This window comes from Salarias fasciatus, chromosome 17 (genome assembly GCF_902148845.1).
Source record: "Salarias fasciatus chromosome 17, fSalaFa1.1, whole genome shotgun sequence".
NCBI classification, from domain to species: domain Eukaryota; kingdom Metazoa; phylum Chordata; class Actinopteri; order Blenniiformes; family Blenniidae; genus Salarias; species Salarias fasciatus.
In genome coordinates this window covers 8013096-8035522 of record NC_043761.1, presented here as the reverse complement: position 1 = coordinate 8035522, position 22427 = coordinate 8013096, and the positions used below count along the sequence as shown (strand labels likewise).

General features: G+C 41.9%; 1 protein-coding gene across 3 annotated transcripts in view; it reads right to left on the bottom strand.

Annotated features, from left to right (window-relative positions):
• Nucleotides 1–1441: 1441 nt before the first annotated feature.
• Nucleotides 1442–22427, bottom strand: part of tafa5a (TAFA chemokine like family member 5a) — a 136887-nt gene continuing 115901 nt past the window's right edge. For 2 of the 3 annotated variants that reach the window (XR_003933324.1, XR_003933325.1), the window contains exons 3-5: nucleotides 16252–16379; nucleotides 6214–6427; nucleotides 1442–1876 (exon numbers count right to left, since the gene is read on the bottom strand). Coding sequence is in view for 1 of the 3 variants with exons in the window: in XM_030113557.1 (XP_029969417.1) it covers nucleotides 1868–1876; nucleotides 16252–16379 (137 nt within the window). In the remaining 2 variants the exon portion in view is untranslated. The remainder of the gene's footprint in view (nucleotides 1877–6213; nucleotides 6428–16251; nucleotides 16380–22427) is intronic. The other variant, XM_030113557.1, reaches the window with a different exon arrangement.

Genomic DNA, 22427 nt, shown 5'->3' with positions numbered 1-22427 from the left:
CTCGGTACTTGTGACTGATGTCTCTTTGATGCGTTTCTCCATTTCTTATTTCCCTCTGAGCACTTCACTCCAGAGCTGATTTGGTCACAAACCCACCTGATCACCTGAGAAAGACGGAAAACTCTCCTTCATGTGGTGTCGGGACACATACATTCATTTAAAAGAAAGACCAGAATGCCATCATTTCCACTTCCCATGTGATGACCTTGAACACCAAGACCATCTACATTTGCAGGGGACACGTCTTTTCATGTATTTAATTTATTCTTAAAATATTCCATGATAAAAAAAGTATGTAAATGACTGCAATACTTTTGCAATGCTTTCTCTGATTCCTCTCGTCTCTCTCTCTCTCTCTCTCTTCTCTGTCTGTCTCTTTCCGTCTCACTTTCTCTCGCTCTCTCCTCGCCGTATTCGCCGCCATCGGAGAGAAAGCTGGATTTGTGCGAACAAACACAAGCACAAAATAAATTAAGAGATCAAAACCCATAGAGAGGAAATGAGTCAGTATTCCACACCGTGTACAATACAATATCATAGCAAATTAGCAGATTTCAATGGCTTCCACTGACTACCATAGATTTACAATGTTCAGTTGGCTGCAGATCAGTCCTCAATAAATTGCGTCACTTTCCATTTTTTTTTTCTCCATAAATGGTTCTGATAGACAGTGACTTGTAGATGACCATGAAAAGAAAGCAGCTACTGAGGTGTGTGAACATAAAACCTTGGACTAAGAGCCAGCAGTCATGAGAACAGCGTTTGTTCACATTCTACTAAACTGCCATTGTGACCACATTTTAAGTCCAATAAGCTTCTCTACAAAGGTACAACATATAAAACTGTTAAATATATAACTTTTTAGGGCCTTTCAAAATACATTAAATGACATTTCTTTACGCTCTCTTCTCAGACTAAACAGCGTCTATACTCTCTGTAGATGTCTCTCTTCTCTTTGATATGATTTAAACTCTTTATCTGTGATCGACCCAACCATTCGTCCCGCCAGCTGTCCCAACCGAAGCTATTGAAAAATGCAAATCAGATTTTTTTTTCTTCTTTTTTTTTTTGATACACAGTTATACGTATGTAGTACCTATATCTCCAGTTCCAAAATACAGTGGTGGGTTTAGTCTGCGAAAAAAAAAAAAAAAAAAAAAAAATGTCTGCAAAGGTTTTAAAAGTACTCCTTTGATTGTGTACGGTTTGTAACCACCAGTCGCAAAGGTTCGCATCAGTCCGTTTGCGTGTCTCTGTGGGGGCTCGTGTCGGTTCGTGGCAACACTTTAAGCCTTTTCCACGATCTGTCTACGTGTCTTTGCCAGGTGGTCCTCTCTGTCAGTAACGATCATATTTGTTTTGCTCTTTGGTCTATAAAAATATGGGAGGTTCACTCCAGCAGAAGGCCTATTCACAGCAGAGAGCGCTCAGTCCGGCGTTCGCGGTCTCGCGAGGTGGTCCAAGAAGCAACAGGGTTTGGTCTGTAATGATCCCGTCGATGCTCTGGAACTCCTGCACTAGAGTCTTGAAGAGAGATGAGGGCGACCCCCCCCCCCCCCTTTGTTCAATGCAGCTAGCAGCTCCGGACAGCGGACTTCCAATGAGGCAAACGAAAAACTGCGGGACGCTGAAGGTGTCCGGTCCTCCGCGGCACCAGCGGGTGCTGCTTATTTCACAGAGCAGGCAGATACAGTAGAGAGGAGGTGGACGGCGACATGTTGACCCAACAACAGATAGCAGGAGGGAGCGGTCGGGAACCCGGAGGGGCCAGATCGAAGTGGTTTATAAGCGAGTTTGTCCAGTGTTCCAGGGGGAGAGCTCACTCCCTCAAACAGTCACTCCCTGGCTTTTCCCATCTCCGGCTGTGTTATGAGACCTGTGAATCAACAAGAACAAAGCAAACATGAGATGACTGTCTGCACACACACACAGCGGCGCTCGGCTTCTGTGAGGAGTTGTGGGAGGAGTGCGAGTCCGAAGAGTGACTCAGCTCATTAGTCAATTTTAATTCCGCAAATGCATCAAGAGCTTGAGATTTTTAAAAGCCACAGTTTTGGATTAGCAATTCCAAAATGTGACGCCAACCTTTTAGTTGTTTTCCTGCTCTTTTCGTAAAGAAATACTGCAGTACAGAGTACTGAGTGACTCAGATTTTTTAGCTTTGGATGCTGAATCTTCTTTTTAGTTTTTATGCCCTAGATAACAGGCTGATGTCTATTTATACATCTAGGCAAGACAGTAAATGCAAAATCCTGAATAAACAAACAAATGACCAAGAAAACAAATTACCAACAATTGAATGACGAAACAGGCCCTTCGTATGTATGTGGTGCTTTCATAGTAAGTGAGCAGCAAGTGAATAAACTCTGACAAACAACAAAGCAAACAAATAAGGAAATTATAAGTAAAACTACAAAAAAGTTCATGTATATATACTACAAAACATTTATGCATGTAATGTAATCAACATAAATAAGTGAAGTCGGCAAGCAAGTGAGTCAACACAGACAAGAAAACAGTTGAATAAATCGAATAACTTTATTACAATTTTCTCCAAATTTGGGGAATTCAATTTCTAATTTCTTACCCCCCAAGAATGTATATTCACAATTACCTAAATATAGCTGTTGTTTAATGAAAACAAACATTTCCAGCCACAACATCGGATAGAGATGTTAAATCTAGGTGGATCCAGACAGTTGATCTTCACATCATACTCTAAACAAAGACGGCAAATATTGATCTTTCTCCAAATGTCAAACCACTTTTCAGAAAAGGGGGGAAAAAAGCATCCTTTCCAAAGCACACACACTGCACACACATTGCACTGCATGGATAGTATAAAAAACTATTATTGCTCGGCTAATGCAGATGTTAATTACAGCATCGTGCAAGTCAAATTTTGCAGATTCTTCACTGTGTGTAACCCCAATAACAAAGCCAGGCTTACAGTGCAGAGACTGAGAAACAATTAATCTGCCACTGAAAGACAAATCTGAAAGCCTCCTCACCATCTGGCCCCCGCCAGTCACACAGCCAAGTTGAGAGAGGTGCCGATGTGTTCCAAGACTGTTGCGTCGCCGCTGAAGCTTAATTCATAATAATGAAGTCTTGATGATTTCACAGGGTGCAAATTGCCATGAAAGGGGCAGGTGTTGGATGGAGTACTCGCATGTATCAGAGACGACAATGTCTTATGCTCTGGGAATAATAAACATCTCAATGTGCTCGGGGTTTATTAGACATAATGTCGCGGTTTTGTTGGAGCCGGGCATGAAATGACCCTGAGGAGTAGCGGCTTAAGGCAGGGCCGTGACAGTGCTAACAGCTCGACTGTGACCGCTGCCCAAACAGGTGTTAAATCCCAGTGTGAGCACGCTCCCTTCCTCCCTCAATGCCCTCTAGTGGGTACGGCGAGATTACAAAAGCACTGAACGATTAGGAAGCCGCTGATGAAATGGACAGGGAGCAGAATCACATTGTTGTTAAAGACAAGTACGTTAATGTAAATGAATTGAGGAAGAAGTGAGGCGCAGAGACGGTCTTGTTTCATCCCAGCTGCCACGTGCCTACCAGGGTAATTTTCTTATATTCTTTTTATGCTCTTCTCTTTTCCTTCCCACACCCACACTGTGGTAAATGGTTCCCCATAAATCTCACACACAAATCTCATCTCAGGGAAATGCAAGCCTTCTATTAAAAAGAGGAACGAATGTCAGGTGAATATGAGATGAATTTGCCCTATGAATAAAATTCACAGGCCCTAGGTGATTATTACTTCGGGTTTATCAGGAAACGACCATATTACTCTATTTTATACCTTTATAACACCAAGCGAATATTTTACATTCTGGAGCTTGAGGAATGCAGAGATGAGGGGAATGTAATGCAGAGGTGGCCTGGCTATTGAGAAAACCTTAAGTGAACTCCTCAAAAATAGGCTTCCAAAAGAAAGAGTGACGGAGAAGTGGGCTTTCAAGGGAGGCAGCTGCCGGAGGTGTCGGGGTAACAGGGGGCAATGTCATGAACAGAATCAATCTGTGTTGATGTGAAAACTGCACAGATTTTTCTTGGTATGAAGCAAGCAGGCGATCCACTCAATACATATCGATATGCACACAGCGTCGCTCGATCGAGGACAAGGACAACATTTGATTTCAGGGACGCTGTGCAGCGCTTCCCTGCCTCTGGGCCTGAGATGCGAGGCTTTGATGTATAATCGCGGAAAAAGGCGCGCGCGTTTCCGCTGGCTTTCATATGCATTTTGTATGTGCATTCAAGTGGAGGTGCACGCATCTGTTCAGGCTAAAGCAAAACTATATTCACAATACATATGGAGCCGCAGTCCAGCTGGGATTTAGAGGCGTGAAAGCGAACGCAGCCGAACATATGGCCTCGGCTTGACATTTCCTCCTCCCTGTGAACTCTTGCTGACTCCCTTCAAAATGTCACAATGTGACCCGCGGTAAACGTGTGAATGGGCTCGCATGAGAGAGGATTGTTTCTACTTCACCTCCACCAGACTCTTTATTGAAACAGCAATAGAGCAAAATAATACAGAACTTCCAGCGCATGCTGTTGAGGGGAAGCATCAGCTAATGGAATAAAGTCTTTTTTTACTCATCTGTCATTCCGAAAACGCCTCAGCTTATTGCATCACCTCACTATACTTTCTAATACTTGCCTCTGCTCCTGCTGCTTAATGTTAAGCCTTGTGCAGTCGGGCACGCGCCCTCCCAAGTTGTAACGTGGCGGCTGCACAATAGCGTGCCGAATGAATATTCATAAGTGAACTTGTAGGTTAGGAATGATCCACAGGTTAATAAGGGAGTGGAAATCGCTCATTACATGCTGTGAAGTTGGATAGTGCCTGAAGCAGATGCTGAGATCAAATACGCGAACATGTATGCACGGGCCTCCAGACACTAGGCCCCATTCCACATTAGGAGAGAGTTCAAAGCTATCTTGGGTGTTATGTCATTATCAACCCTTTCATACTGCATTTCTTCTGAACCTCAAAGCAAACACAGTTCACTATCTGCATTCTACAATGTGATCAGAACTTAATACTCCAGAGGAAGCATTAGAACAGATTTAACCAGTGTGGCGTCAGGCAGTAGCACGAAAAACAAGTCCCCGGTTTTTTTTTTGTTTTTTTTTATACAAACAGCATAACTGAACCGTCGCCAGCTATGTCTCTCAAAGCACTGTAATGTAAAGATAATATCTGGACATACTCTATTGCCTTCGCTGTATGAAACCAGATGATTGCAGGCGATACCATATTGTCTTCCTTTATACTCTTACATTAGGGGATCAAATGTTTAAATCCAATCTTGGAGGGTCTTTTCTGTGAGTAAATAGACCGTAATCTTCCTCTTGATACGCTGCGCAGGACTCCCGAGTTCATCACACGCATTTCACCCAGCGTCTATTTATAGTTTCACATCTACTGAAGACTTGCTGTCTGGACTGAAGAGCAGCAGAGTATGTTTTTTTTTTCCTTCCCCCCCCTCTCAAAAGCAAATTATAACATAGGCCATAAATGTTGACAATATTGACCGACAGTAGAGCCCTGGTTTTTGAAAAATGCTCGGAGAGTGGGCATTTTTATGACTTTGGCCTCATCCAGTTTATTGCGCTGTACGTTAACTTTACTACACGGGTACTCTGTATTTCCCTATCAAATGTATTAATATCTGAGCCTGTCTGGCGCCTTGTTTTATTTGAGTGCACAGACGCCATCTGACACAATGCTTTAAAGACAATATACAAGGCATGCCAGTAAAACAGGCTGAAAATAAACCAGTGGGTTTTACTGGTTTTGCTGCGCACATGGATTTTTTGTGCTTAATGCACTCGGGGGGAAACGGGGAGCTTATGGAAAAATGAGCGTGCCAAATAAAGATATCCAACAAGCAGATGGTTGATTCAATTGTATCTGGATTTATATGCATGTGGGCTAGTTCTTACTTCTTGTCTGTTGAAGCAGGATGTGTCTGCATGCTTGTAAACCCGAATCTTGGTTGTAATGATTGTCATTAGATTAAAAACAAGAGTTCAGCTTGTAAGAAGAGCTGCATTTTGGAGAACTTCATCCATCTTTCTGTCACGAAACACCTGGTGACCGAACTCCAATGGCCCTGGTTTGCAATCTGACCTAAGGTCTAGTCAGCATTAAACATTCAAACACTGAGGGGCTTTGCGTTGTACCTTGCTGCCTCCAATGAGGCCCATGGCGCTGTGTAGCTGCTTGTGTTGATTCCTGCCTTTGCGGGACCGGGGTGTGGGTTGACCTGTTGTGGTGGTGGTGGTTGAGGAGGTGGTAGTGATGTTGGTTGGTGGATTTGGGCTGCCTGTCATGGGGGTCATCAAAGCTCTCCATAGTGCAAGAGTGTCGAGGGGGACCCTTGTCGCGTCATAGAGCCTGGGGGGAGAGAGGGAGAGGGGAAGGTGGCATGGTTATTTATTTTCAATTTTTTCTTTTTTTTTTTCCCTTTGTCCAGATTTAGACACAGTCACACCACCAACACCGCCACCGCTGTTATTGCATTTCTTTTAATAAGGTGTCTTGGAAACGTGCCTGTTTGGATTTGTCCAAACCTGGAGAGCTGTGACGTGCCCGTCCTTGTTAAAAGGGAAACGTGCTTTGTTAACTGTGTTCTCGTGTTAAATATAGAAGTGTGGGAGTGAAATCAGACTCAGGCTGGTTCTGCGTAACAGTAGCCCACATGGAAACTGAATTAAAACAATACCTTCATTTCTACCGAGCGTATTGCAAGCATCAATTTGCAGTGAGAGTAGACACAATGGGCAATGATAATAACAAGAATTGCAGGTTTTTTGATGTTCTTCAGCCTGGATTTTAGCATTATTACAGTGGTTCTAATCTTGGTCAACTTTTGTTTAGGACCAATGGAGCAAAGTAGCAAGAAAACTCTCAAGTTTTAATCTATCCTTTGTTGGTTCGTTTAATTCTTTAGAGGATTAAAGAAAAAAAAAAGGTGAAAATACAGTTTAACAACATGATTTATTATCAGACAGATATTAAAAACGATGAATGAATCCCAACACCTGTGAACGATAATATCTTTTGTGAAAAAAAGTGAGATATTCATCCAAAATGAATCACTTGGTGGGAGACAAAGCAAGCACAGTGTGCAAGTTAAGGGTGCATTGTGGTTTAAGGTCTGTGAGGAGGAGCTCATCCTCCCATACTTTGGTTATTTTAGTCTAAAACAAGGGTTTTCAAACGACTGTTGGATGGATTACCATAAAATGTGATGCAGGCTTTCATGGCCCCGAGAGAATGGTGCTTGTTGACTTGTTGGCTTTTCGCTGTGGCAGAGATATGATAAAACTTTGCTCCACCTGCTGTTAGCCCAGCACTATGGATGACAAATATATCCAGAGAAAGGCTGCCACACCACTGTGTCTGTGCCAATTCTCCAGTAAAAATAATATGAATCAACTTGAGGAAATGTTCAAGGAAATTACCTATCTTCTTTTGAGTGTCTACTTCTAAAAATGGACTTTTCTGCATTTTATTTGTCATAATCTCATTATTCTGGCATCATCATACATGGTTGTGCCTTCTCATGATGTGACTTACACTTTGCCATGTAGAAAATACAACAAAATACAACCTATTTATCCCCAAATTAGAAAACAGATGGTTAAGAAAATCTCTGGTGTCTTCCTTGTGTTTCTATTTACCAAAATTTTATCTTTGAATTACCAAAAAGATTTAAAAAAAAAAAGCTATAATAGACTTATATAACTGTGAATAGCTAATTATGAGCCATTTCCCAAATAGTATCCAAAAAAAGAAAAAGACAAAATAGCCAAAAACACCACAAAACTGAACAAACTAAATGTCCTTGAGGGGTTGTTTTTCAAGTTATATCCACAAGAATGACAAAAACAACTTAAAATAACCCACACAACAAAACAAGAGAAATGAGTGAACTAACAAGAGCTAATGGAACCAGCCAGTTTGAAATGGCCAAAACATTTTTTGAGAAGAATTTTTTGGGAAAAAAAACAACAAGTCAAACTGATATTTTCTGAAAACAAAATCACGTCTGTTCATTTAGAAGGCTGCATGCTTGTATTCCTAATGGTAAAACCATAAATTTATCTGAAAAAAAGTTTGCCTTCTCTTGGCTGTTAAATTTCCATCAACTTCCACTGAAAATTTTAATTGATATTAACCCAGTGAAAAGACCACATCTGGACGGTAAACATGTCGAAATCCTCCTTTGTGCGTCTGTCCAAGTTCTTGTCAACTCACTGAGTCTAAAATAACACCTCTGAAACAAAGAATCTGAAATGTGTCAGGTATGATGGCATGGATTGATACGTGATGGAGAAAATCATTTTCTCCCCACCACTTTATCTGGATAAACTAGTGGAAATCCACTCTGCCATTCAGCAGATGCATTATCAGGAAGCATAAAACAGGACTACTTTTCTTCTGCAGTGCCTGGAAAGCAGACACTTAGGAGAAACATGCTGTTCTGAGAACACAAGTAATACACTGAATTGAGGCTTGTGTGTGTGTGAATGTGTACATGTGTGCTTGTCCTTGCCTGTGTGTATTTGTTGTTTGGTGCTTGTTGGAATAAACATGCGGCTCTTGCAACTTGGAGTTGCTCGCAGTGCAAACAGAGAGGCGGCCATCAGTCCCGGCGTTATGAAATCAATTACCATTTTTGGCCACGTGGAAACAGCTGAAGCTCTGGAGCTGCGCTGTGTGTTGACACTTGGGCAGGTAGGGGTCTGATGCACTGGCTACAGAGGCTTTAGGTTTCGCAACAACGCTCGCTTAGCAGATAAATCAAACAAGCTCTAAAGCTGTTAATAAGAACTTCGGAAGACAGCCTCTCTCATCCTTCAAGTCGGTTTCTCTCGCCTCCCTCAGTCCCAGCATCTTTCCACACTTCCCAAAATGGTAGACTTAGTGTTTTCCAAGCCAAAGCAATGTGCTGACTTGGCTCCCTGTAGGAGGAAGCTGGCAGACAGAGCTAATGGTTAGCAGCAACAGGGTTTCTTTCTCTTCCTCCCTTTCCCTTAGCCTGTTTGGGGTGGCCAAGCAGCTGTCTTCTTAGTGGTGATTCTGTCCAACCCACTGTTGGATGTGCTCTGAGGGCCCAGAGGGATCAATTACCAAGGCCGGTACCGACCCAGAACCACGGGGAGGAGGGGCTGAGGAGGGGGGACGACACAGCGATGGTGGGAGCGCTGGGGGACCCCATCAGGCTCAGCCGGAGCGGGATCTATAAGATGGTGAGGATGGGAAGAAAGGGAGAGGAAATGATAGGGGAGGGATGGGACAATGCTGGGGGAGGCCGGCAGCACTCGCTTACAGACCCCGATCGAAGGAGCTTTTTCATACTCGGCCGAACACATGCTGTCACTGGCAGAAGTATAAACGCGTAAATACTCTGGAAGCTCACAGGGAGACACAGACTGGCCCGGGGACTGTCTGGTGCAAACTGTCCCCCTTGTAGAGGAAGCACGTTGATGTGGGGATGAAAACAGTCTCCATCTCCATGCACGCACATGGATGCACACGAGGAAATGTAGCACCTACACTGTGCATAAAATATGCATATGAGCTCATATTATCAAATATTACAATTCTTCACTCAGTAGAGATTCTCTTCTCTCCCTCCACTCGGCGCTCCTCTCCCCTCTCAGCAGTGAAAAGGTCTTGATCACAGTAATCACAGTCTTTCTCTCAGTAGGTGCCACTTCTGCTCGTAGCACTCTGCTCACGGCCTAAATACTCCAATCAGGGTCCACCAAACAGAACATATGATTAAGATCCAGTTTGACATTTAAGGACTTTTTTTTTTTTTGCTGTTCAGTTGTTATGGAACTATCCTCCATAAATGAAATAGCTCTTTCCTTCAGGGGAAATTTCAGTGTGTAGTATAGGTCATCATAGGTCTGTATCATAGGTCAAATAAGAGGTTCAATACTCCGTGTGACATGAAAATATGGGCTGCACTGCATTGGTTGCTGGGTGAATATTACAAAAAAAAAAAACCACTTGACAGGTTTTTCTTGGTGTGTAATTATAACTTGGTGAAAGAATGTTGACTTCTGACAGGAATGCCCACTTCCATTACTTTATTGGGCACTGAGCGGCTTGACAAGAGCTGCCGCCTGACGTGAAGCAACTGAAAATGACTGTTTCACCAAGCTTTACATCTGACTGGCTCGATTCGCATTCCTCTGTCTTTCAGTCACACTCCTCTCTCTCTCTCTCTCTCCATCTCTCCACTTGTGCAGCTTTTCTCTCCTTGTTTTGAATTGTTCGTCTTATCAGGCTGTCACAAAAGCCGCCAGATAACCCGGGGTGATTTTGCTATTCTCCTCTTAACAGCAGCACTTTCGCTCTGCTTCTTTCTCACCGAGATCCCCTGCGTCGGCGCACGCAGAGAGATGGCTCCTTGGCGCTTTTTCATCTGCCAGTCTAAAATGGTGGAGGGCACAACGCAGAGCATCCTCCTCTCCGGAGAGAGACAGCAGCACGCCTTTTCACCGAGAGAAGGAGGTATAGGAGATGACTGCCGAGAAGACATATCGTTTTGCGGAAAAAAAAGAGCACCTTGCAAAGGCAGCAAAAGCAGCGTTTGACTGTGATAAAATGTATATTTAAGTTATTTAGCATCATGGAGGGCAGGAAGTATCGTGGGATCCAACTGCTGCAAAAAATATCTTTATCAGTCAATTCTTTCAGATGATTTTCCCAGGAACAACATTACACTGATTTTATTCTGAAATTATTCTTATATTCTTCCACATTCCTGTATATAAGATTTAAGGTAAAATCAGATCAGTAGGTGGCAGTTTATTTTCTATACTCTACATGTATTCTCATCCTTTCTATCTGAACACATATTCAGGTTGCACTGAAAGGAATGTCTGATGCTTAAACAAGCATGAAGCTTACGCTGCACAGACTGGGTGAAAATGTCTGCTTCTTTCAGCCAGACTGCATCATATGCAAGACTGAGAGCGGAGAGGTAGGAGAGTTTTGTAGATACAGATGTAAAGTAGAGGCTTTTAAACTATTTTTTATTTTTTATTTATTTATTTATTTTATGTTTTTCATTTTGGATTTGTCAAATTGTGTTTTACAGGCATATTTTTTCCATTAGAATGATTGTTTCATCCAGAGCTTTGCATAATTTTTGCATAATCTATAGCAGACATGGAAAACTGGCCATTTCTTTCATTTTCAAGGCTTCTGCTTTTGTATATTGGATGGAGTGGAAGGGTTCACCATTGTCTGACTTCACTGCACGGTGGAGCAGTGGTTAGCGCTCTTATCTCACAGGGAGACTGTCATAGGTTTAAAATACTGGCTGCACAAACCTGGGGAAGAATCTAAGAAATAAAAGATTGTGAACCACTGATGTAGAAAGCGTTAAATACCTTGAGCAAATACTATGAATCAGCTTTCACAGTGCTCAAAATGAAGTAAATAGAGTCATGGGCTAATAGCTTCAGGAAAAGACATTTGTAAAGCTCATTAATGTCAGTCTAGTCAAAGAGATTTCAGCCAGTTACTACATAATCCATCAATGATTGACCCTGGACAGTTGCTCAAACTAGTTTTCAGTCTGTTTCACGAGACACTGGAAGTATACCTTCCGTCAGTAATTGTCGATTTGCATAAGGCTCGAAGAGGCTAAAAGTCTGTAAGTCTTCACCACTTTTTCTTCCCAGCAGGAGACCCCGAGAGACACAATGTAAGATTTTAAAACCTGAACGGTTCAGTGAGGGAGAGAGGTCAAACCTGATCAGCAACTAACTGAGGAGCATGGTTGATTTACTGCCGCAAAAAAAAAAGGAGTTCATCCCAGCTGGTTATGGGTACATCAAGCACAGATCACCAGCTCACTAAAAACCAAACACAAAGAGAGATAGACTCACACACACCCCTATAGGCAGTTTAAACATACCAATTAACTTCAAACACACATTTATGGTCTGTGAAAGGAAATTAAAGTATCCAAAGGGGGGGAATACAAGCAGAACATGCAAGCTCTGGACAGAACAACCCCTGAGACTAGATTCAATTCAACCATGAAGCAAGAGTGTTAACCATTACGACACCGTACCACCCCCATGCATTTATCATTTATTGTTCCGATAATGCAGTCAGAGAAACCTCAGGAGGATCATTTAAAATCTTGGAGATTGATAAGGCTCGTTTAAGGGATTTAATTTTCTGTTGGGTCAATCCTTCAGAGGAGAAACTTGTCACTACCTCGGAGAGGAGCTTGACGCTGAAATAAATGATGTGCGATGGCTTTACAATCCCACCTCAACTTGATGTGTGTACTTTGTAGCTGCAGTTGTTGTGCGCCGCTGCTAAAAGTAACCCCGCTCAAAACGTCACTGTCAACAATAAGCAAAGCACATATCAATCTTCATATATTTCTCCTCTGTAGCTGGCCTTGGAGAAATCCATACTGTGTTTTCTTATTGACAGGAACAACTGTGTGCTCTTCAAACAGAAGGGTCAGACAAAGATAAATAGATGCCTGGAGAGTGAGGGAGAGGCGAGGAGGAAAGAGGTTGTGGCGAAAGAGGAAGAGAAGGAGAAAGTGATGAAAAAAGTCCACTGAGTAAAAAAAAAAGAAAAGGACACAATTGGAGAGAAAACAAGCAGACGGGGAAGATATTTTTGCACAAAAGCACATCAAACATGAGCCCCAGCGATGAGTGACATTCTGTAGGTTGGAAGGAGGACACGTAGCAAGCAGCTAATCTGTCTTGCAACTCACAGTGAGCCTTGTTGCCAAGTAAAGGTAGATGAGAGGTCAGCGGTGTCATCCCGAACAACAATCTCTCTCTGTTTGACAGAGAAAACACAAACTCTCAAACATTTGACCAATACACGCAAACTGCCTCCTGACATTTGTCCAAAATAGCCCTTTATGGGGCTACGGGGCCGAGTCAAATTGACTTGGCTTAGTCAAGTGCCCCGAGGGATATGTCTGTTTGTCTGCACTGATGTTTTTGCACAAACACCTGACAGACAGGTCGGGCATGCTCACTGGACTGTGCATAGCCAGCAGTCATCCTTAGGCAATATTGGGGTGGCTGCAGTTTGGGTTTAACCTTGAAAAGCCTTGGGGAAGGGGCCATTTGTTCAAAGTTAACCAGAGGGAGGCTGGGGAGTAAATTGTTTGTTTTGTTTTCGGAGGGCTATTCTCCCTTGGGTCTGCAGATAACAAGAGATTTATGTCACTTTTACTTGGGAGAATCGGCTTTAACCTTTAACGCATTCGGGCAATTTTAGGTTATATGCACAAGCTGTGAAGTAATATCCTAAATCTTCCCGAGTTTCCTCTGCCTTACCCGAGACGGAGGAGAGCACTCACACTCGGCCGGACCATCCATCATGCAAATGAATATTTTGAGAAGAATTTTAAACAATGACCCGAGTCTGCTTGTTGCCAGTTATTAGACTCCTTGACAGCTTAAACACCCATGAGTACACGCGGACCGGCACAGATGAGTGCGCATAGCCGTCCAGCCATTTGACTAGCTGTCACCCGGCTTAAAGTAGCCAATGAAGCAGGCAAGAAATACCTGTCACATCCTGCATACTGTCAGCGTGAGCCGGCGAGAGCCACTTTGACTGACGTCAAAGGCAGGATGTGAAATGTAACATGTAGGCCGAAGCGTACGGGGCAGGAAACAGGGACGCGCACTCACAGCTATGAATATGTAAACACTCACAAGCCCACACGTAGTCTGTGAGTGAGAGCATGTGCATGTAAGGACACACACTTTGATTCTATTATCATTCAAAAACACAGCGGACACCGCATTTGCATACCTGACGCTTGGAAACGCGCGTGCAAGCTCCACATCCTGCCAAATGTAATAAATGGATCCGGTTAAAATATACTGTATGCGCTCTTATGAGCACGCGTGCAGGCTATTTGCCTTGCCCTGATAACAAATTAGGTCGGAGGTGGCGCATGCAGCCACTGTCGTGTCAGGCCTCCACAACCAGGTTAGGATTCGGGATTGTGTCAGAGCACTGAGGGACACACATGACTCACACAGCGACGGCAAGGCGTATCACCTCGGCTCAGCATCCTGTGTGTCTTTCCGCTGCGTGCCCGCGTGTGTTTGTCTTTCAGCGGGGACGCATAAACAAGTTAGTCAGCTGATGACTAAATCATGACAGATGCATTAATGATGCCCCACCGGTCCTCGGCGTTCGCCCATTGACATTCGCAGATAGGGCAGCTGTGTTGTGTAACATGCTACTCCGCACAGACCCCTTTAATTGCTACTGTATAGACGGCGCATGGAAGTGGGAGAGCGGCGGTGTTTATGTGACTTGTAAAGCGGGCGCGGAGGGGGGGGGGAAACAGCGGGAGGGTGGCGCTGAGGAGGGGCCGGGTTAGGTGGAAAAAGGTTTTTGAAGAGGAGAGGAGGCAGAGGAAGCTTGCAGAGCTGGATATAAAGATGTGGGAGATGACTGGGCGGCTTCTGAACCGATGCGAGCCGTGTCCACCCATCTGCTGCCATCATTAACGTTAGGAGCGGCCCTAATGCAAGCTAATTGCAGATCACACCCAAGTAAACAAAGTGCGTTCAGCTGGAGTCGAGAGGGCGCTTAAAGGAGCACTGGAAAACATGTTTTCACAAGACAATGGTCAAAATAGGCACAAGTGGCAACAGTGTGAGAAAATAATGTGTAAATTACAATAAAATGCTGGCAGGTATGACTTTGATATGTTATAAACAAGTTAAAAATGTGTGTAAACTGTGTCAACTTATTAGATAGCTTTGAATGAGAAACTAAATGATTCTCTCAGTTAAGAGAAAAAAAAAAAGTCCTCAGAACTCTTCGTGAATAAATATGGGAAGAGGAAGTCTTGACATTCAACCATTATGGGTGTAACTTGATCACTATTAAATTATTCAACATCCGCAGCTTTAATATTGATAACTGTTTCCTTCAGCCGCTTTGATCCTTTGACTGTAACTCTGCTCGGGGTTAATACGAGTAGCAGTTTGAGGAATATAACAAAGGACAAGTTTAATTGTGGGGAGTAAGTAATCATCAGGAAAATGAATACTCAAGTAAGGTTCAGATAAATGCAAAAGCTACTTTAGTTCAGCGAGCAAGGAAATCACTTGGCACCTCTGAAAATATGTTACGGCTATGTGATCTAATATTGGAGTTCAATTTGACACAACACAAACATATTAGAGCCGTATTCATATGTACATTGAGGAAGCGACATAAAAACAGCATCGATGAACACTGTAATTTAAAGGACATAATTATATTGTGAATAGAAATCACAGTGCAGCAAAATCCACACGCACACACACGCACAACATAAAGGATAATTATAAGTTGCTCTAAGATTGTAATTACAAAGAGATGTGACATTGAGGTGTCTGGAAAAATTTAAAACACAACAGAAAAACCCTGTAATAATAATTAATCACAGCTTTTCACTTGTATTGTACTTTTTTCAATGTATAATGCAACGTTTCTGGTTTAAAGGTCACCCTTTTTTATATTCTGATACATTTATTGGGATTTGTGCAATCTTTCAGCACGAAAGGTTTTTTTCTTCTTCTGTCTTTCTACACACAATTTTTGATTAAATTCCATGAAGCGACTGCATGTTTTATATAACTAGTCTGGTGGAGACAACAACAGAGTAGACACAAAGTGATATCTGACATCTTTTTAAAACACATGGACGAAATACTTCGAAGTGCCATGCACTCTGCTGATTTTTGCTGAACCCTGAAAAGGCATAAAGTCAAATGTTATCATCATGTTATCAATGTTCTTTTTTTTTTGTTTATAGGTTTGATTAAGTTTAACTTAGGATCACTCCAGTCCGTTTCATTGTGTGCAGCGTCCCATTAAACTCTGTCTAATCTCACCAGATTTAATGTAAACATCCATCAAAGAAATCCTGATGTGAAAGGTTTTGTAGCAAAATAGCTTCTACCTCGTATACACCAGAAAATCAGATTAAAAGAAAATACTAAGAACCAGAGCAGGAAAATGTTTCATCAATGCAACAGTTCAGCTTGTTAAAACACTTTCTGCTAATGTTTATGAACAGAACCATTTAGTCATTAGCGTCGGATTCATAAATTGCCCCCAAAATGTAGCCCTGTGTTGTTTCTGGAGTGGTGCCTGTAGCCGGCAGGGGCTCGAAGAGAGCCTGAACTCACCGTGGTGGTTTTGACTCGGCCTCCGGGCTGTGTACAAGTCCAGCCAGATTTATTGACTAACAGGTCACAGCCTTCATCCTCCAAACATGGCACCATCTCGCACCACTGCTTTTTCCGAACAATGCCAGCTGCAGAGAGACACGGAGAAAGGGAACGATGAAAAAAAAGGCTCTGGCAAAACGGCAGAAACAACCAGATGAAGAGGAATGGCAGATCTAAGAGCAGAGATGTAGTGATTAATAAAACAGAGTGGATTGTGGGATGGCTGATGGAGGAAGGCAGATATGCGAAAAGATACACAGAGATTGAAAAATGATGGAAAAGGACACATGTGAAGGATGCAAAAAAAAAAAAAATAAATAAATAAATAAGCGGAAATGCATAAGAATGGAGTGAAAAAAGATGGAGAGGTGCAGAGGGGAGGCTGGACAGAGAGATGAGAGATGCAGGTAGATGAAGAGCAATGAAGTAAAAAGAGACAATTGAGAGCAGAGGATGACAGTGAGAGATGAGGGAAAGATGAGGGGGATTCAGGCAGATGGAGAGGACTGAGGAGAGTAGTGATCAGTCAGGTAAATAAAATCAAACATCACAAGTATTAATGAGAAGCTTTTACAGCCTCCTCGTCATCTGCATCATTTCAAGCGGGATGAACAGTTTTGTCGGAGGTGAGCACGAGCTCCCCCCAACAGGACAAAAAAAAAAAAAAAAAGAAAAGGGAAAAAGTCGAATTCAGTTTGGAAAATCTGCGATGTTCCAGACAATTTTGTCATAACTGCACGTTGTAATCTGTACTTTTCAGCTCGTCTCAACGCGCTGCGCCGTACTGAAAGTTCCACATTTCAGCTGGAGAGTTTCTGCATATCCCAGAAGAAGCCCCCAGGCTTCGGCATATTACATTCACTGGCACCGGCTGCACTTATAGACGGAGACGTGATGACAATGCTGATAAATATGGTGATGACCACGGTTTCCCGTCAATGCAAAGAAACCAGTGCTGCAGCTGCAGTGTAATTCCTCCGTCCGCTTCATGTTTATCATTCTGTGATCCATGTTGATGCCAACCAGCCATTTGAACCAGTCGACTCCTGCTTCCTTCACTGAAGATTTTGTAATAATGTTCAACTGGTCAAAATATGCACTAATTAAGGATCTATTATTTGCGTAGTGCAATCGGTAGATTTCAGTATGCAACTAATATAATAGTTTTCTCCTTTACTAAGTTTGACAGTCTTCAGTATAATTGTGACACGTCTACAGAGCTACATAGGAAGAAGAGAAGCATAAAAACAGAACAATAATAAAAGTAACAGATAATTGGCTGAAATCTCCAGTTTTTGCCACTTCATGAAAAAGTACTCTATATCCACTTAATCATCTTGGGGTTGCGGGGAAGCTGGAAACTCTTTCGGTAAAAGGCAATAACACTCAGATATTCACACCTACTAGCAATTTAAAGTCTCCCTTTTCTGTGACAGTCATTTATTTGGATTGCTAGAATGCACAGGAGAACCGGGAGAAATCAGGAAGATGAAAAGACCAGAGAATCAAACCAGGGGTTCCTTACAGTGCTGCCAGAGCGAATCACTACCAACATGCAAGCAGATTCAGATTCCAATATACTTTATTCATCCCCATACAGGAAATTCCTTTTTTACTGGTAATATTAATTGCATTAAAAATAAATTCTGCCAACACAATAATTAACATGAAACAATATTGCGACAACAAACCACTTTTAAATGTTATTAAATAACAAAACAGGATGAACAATCTCAATAAATGGACATGCCTGGCGGTAGAGGCAGCTTTCTTTTAACCCTGCAAATATATAAACTATCCTGAGTCTTTTTCACTGTTCTCCACTACAATAATAAGTCAAGTATGGAAAATGAGTTGTGATATATGCAGGTGACGGTGCAAAGGGAATCTGGAGCAGACCGATCATTAACAGGAACTGTCAAAGGAGCTCGGATTTACATTAAAGCCCAGCCCGAGCGCTAGACTACATAATAACAGCAGGAATGAAGGTATAACTCAAACTGAGAAAACAATATTCAAGTCACTTCTGTGACATAAAACGGCCCCCGAGGAGATTTCACTGTAAACAAACATAATTTTTGGTAAACAAATATAATTGTGTTCAACAAAAAGTGCAGCGGGGAAAACGGTGGCTGCTGGGGAAAAAGACAGAGAAAACACACACACACACAAAAAAGTGAATTTAAGGCCTATTATAGTATAAATGTGGGAACATGATGTGCTTGTTGGTGTAATACAAAGCCCCTCTAAAGATTAGCTATCTAATCACAGCCCGGTGTCCCGAGTGGATGTGCAATCTTCACAAATCAAAAAGTTTTGGGGAAAAAGAAGTATTAAAAGATAAAATCCAAGTAGCACACATGTCTGGCAGTACATGCAAAGCAGAGAGATGGAGCCAGACAAAGAGGTGAGCTCAGATAGGAGAGAGAATGGAAACAAAGTGCGTCTGGATACGTTTCTTGACCATTACATGATAATGTGCATGATAAAGGAAAAAGGATACATGAATTTATGTTCACATCCGCTGCATTCATGGATGGGAAACAGCGTGCTTTAATGGATATCAGTGAAATCCTCCATGAATTATGCGGCGCACATACATCACATCGTTCACGGCCTTTCCGGCTGCCTTATAAAACATGTGGGAATTGTGCTCTCTTCCATATCTACGTATGAATTTGCTGTAAGGGCACCTTCAGTAGCTGTCATAACCTTGCATGTAGATCATCAGTGAGCTCAGCACTCAATGCTAATATCTGCTTGCCATAAACAATATCTATACGGCGATCAATCCATGAAATATGTATACCTTCTCAAGTACTGTATGGCCAAACGCAGGCGTGAAACTGACACCGATGTAAAGCATTATTATTGTTGAGTGCAGTTCTTGCTGACATGCTATTCGAGGGTGAAATACTCAGCGATACTGTACTTTGCCTCGAGGCAGGCGGCAAACAATATAAAGCCTATTTAACTTGTATATTTCCTCACTTCGGGGACAAAGTTACACAAGGGGAGGAAGGCAATTTCAAGCAGCTCAAACATATGAAAACTATTAAAAGTTGTCAGCGTGCACACATTTTACCCCCTTCCCTTGTTGATTTCTGGCAGATGCATTTCCGAAGTTATTGTTGCAGTTTGTCCATTAAACAGTTTACAAGCTGTTTGCTTCCAGATATGCTAAGTGCCTTTTTAGGCCCAGTCTGGCTCCCTGTGCAGCTTTCAGAGGAATTTTGAGATAGTGTCCTTAACATCAACTTCATTGCCTGGAAGATCTGACATGAGGGAGAAGTATGTAAATATCAGCCACTGCAATAGTAGGAAAAGTGTGCAAAAACTAAGCTTAAAACTTAACGTTTACATGTTGGAACCGCTCGACTGTTTACATTCAGTCTATTGGAAAATATATAAAATACCAGAAAATAAGCTTATGTTTATGAATTCAAGATGATGTATTTGTTGAAGTAGTTTCTGTCAGTTTAGAGGAAAAATACTAGAAGCTCAACCAGAATTTTCCCTCACTTGGAGCAATTAGTAGATCTCAGCTTATCGCTCAGTCTTTAAAGTACTGCCAAACACTGACATTGACAGTTTAAAAAAAAAAAAAAAAGTATACAATTTGCGATTGCTGTGGCTGAAGTGGCAGAGTGGATTGTCCTATATTTGGCAGTTAATCCACCCAATCCTGCCCATCTGTCAAGTGTCCTTGGGCAAGATACTGAAACTCAGGTTCCTATCAATGGTGGGTGAACATCTTGCACGGCAGCAGGAATTTAATGCTAGTACGCTCATGTAGAGATTAATAAAAGCTTCTTCAGAAGGTTTGGATGTGTGAATGCATGTGTCAGTGGGTGAAAAGTGGCTTACATTGTGACACTTTGTAATTCCTACGTTAGATGCACAAACAGGACATTGGTGTTAAAAAGCAGACTCCCCGTGTCGGGTTGTTTGGCAAAACAAACATTCAAAGTATTTTTAACTTTAATAAGAAAAACAAACCTACAACAGGCGGAATAGACGACCTATCTGTGTGTCAAATGTTAGCATTTCCAGGGATGCCAGAAAAAGATGACAGTTTCCATTGGAAAGTAATTATGTTTCAGTGCTACTACGGAAAGCTTTTTTAAACCTCAAATACAATTCAGTAAAGCACTCAATTCAAATCTCCTATCTGTTCAACATAAAGCTACAGGCAGCAGACTGCTCACATGTCTTATCACAAATACTGGAAACAAATGCAAACAGCCATCCTGGCGCTGCTCAGCCACCGCATGACTCACAACTGCTTCCAGCCAACAAGTAGTCACATAATCCCACATCAGCAGGGACAAATTGTAACGGTTTAACAGATAAAGGAAATTATATTATGCCACATATCACTTTAAGCTTCACAGGCACACGTAAGACAGATTCTGTTCTTCTGAAAAAGGAGCACGACTGGCGAGACTTTATATCAGCCACGCTTTGTTTTTTTTCTTAAAGATACTCGAAACATTAACTAAGCTCTATTTAAATGTGAAAGGATGTTAAATGTCACAGTGAAGTACAACTACAGGTCAAATGAGTCCTCCTTTTCTTCATCTCTCAGGCTAAAAACTGTGATTCTAAAGTTACTGAAAACTCTATATTCCACCTATTGTGGCTGTTTTGTTCTGGCTTCACTGGACCTTCTCTTTTTTCCAATAACAAAAACTTGTTTCAGCTTCTTGAAGGAGTTTTTGGTTTGTATCAATGCTTTTTTTGTGGGGCTTGTTCTCACTTGTGCAGTAGGCCAGAGCCAAAAGGAAGAAAGTCCATTTTACGGAAATCCAAAGGAAAGGAAATGGTTTTAAATCTTCAGCTCCGTCCAACACTGCCTCAGCAGCATTAAATGTGGTCAAGAGAAACGGATGGAAAGCAGGATTGTAAATGAAAAAAAAAATCTAAAGGAGAGATTGAAAACATGCCATTCATTAAGGTGAAACAAAAACTACTTGTCAAGTTGTAATAGCTTTGAGGTCTGGTTGTGTTTTCAAGAGTTTTTCTCTGTTTTCCCCTTTAGTTATTTAATCCATTACCGCAGATTTACCTAATGAATGTTGTCAGCAAGGTCACTTATTCAACTCACTAACGGGCTTTGTTTCGCTTCAGAATTACCATCCAGTGGGGTGACCCTCAGCTGATGAAGATGTATAACGATGCCGGGTAAACATTGGCGAGGAGCGAGCCAGCATGCTTGTGTGCGCCTGCACACCAGTGTTACAAATGTCATTTTCTGACAGCAAGAGCTACAAAACAGCTCCATCAGGGGTGACACGTGGGAGATAAGCTATCACGGTGTCACACGAGTGATGTGAGATTTCATAACGGATGTACAGACGGTACAGGTTTAGGGTTGGTTCAAATGAAGAAGGAGGAAGTCTTGGAAAAAGTTACACCATAGACATGCTCGAAACACGGTGAAGTGATGAATTCATGTATTTTTGTAATTTCAATGTATAACTAGAGAGGTAAATCATTTTGATCCCATTATTGTAACACTGACGTCTCAGCACTGACAGTTCATTCAGTGTTTATTGTTGATGTTGTGTTTGCAACTTGTTTAATTGTTTATAATTAGCCCCCACCCTTTCCAACCCTAATGGAAAAGATTGAACTTTTCCATTGATCTTATTCTTATAATATGAGAGAGAAAAAAAGAGGGAAACTCAATGCTTTGCTGCCCTGAACTTGCCAAAATTAGATTAACAAATCAAAGATTGAAAGTTAGACCCGGAGCTTTTTTTTTTTTTTTTTTCCTTAAGAAAAAAAATGGAACCACTGGAGGCGAGTCGACTCAAGATGCTCAAACAGCTACACAGAACACCCAGATGAACAACTGCAGGTGGAATATGTCATATATATCTCATAACTATTCATAAATTGTTGGAATTGGTGCATTTGTAAAGTTCAATTAGTAGCTGTCACAATTGCCACTCAGTAATTACAGAAAATAAAAAGCGAATCTTTGTCTTCCATACTCAAACTTAGTGAAACCACTCGGTGTAAAGAGATCACTGTAAAAGCAGCTGTAGCCTCTAACAGATGCTTCTCCATCGACATGACTTTCAACAGATTAGATCTAATTCTTCAGGTCATCACTTAAAAATAAAAAA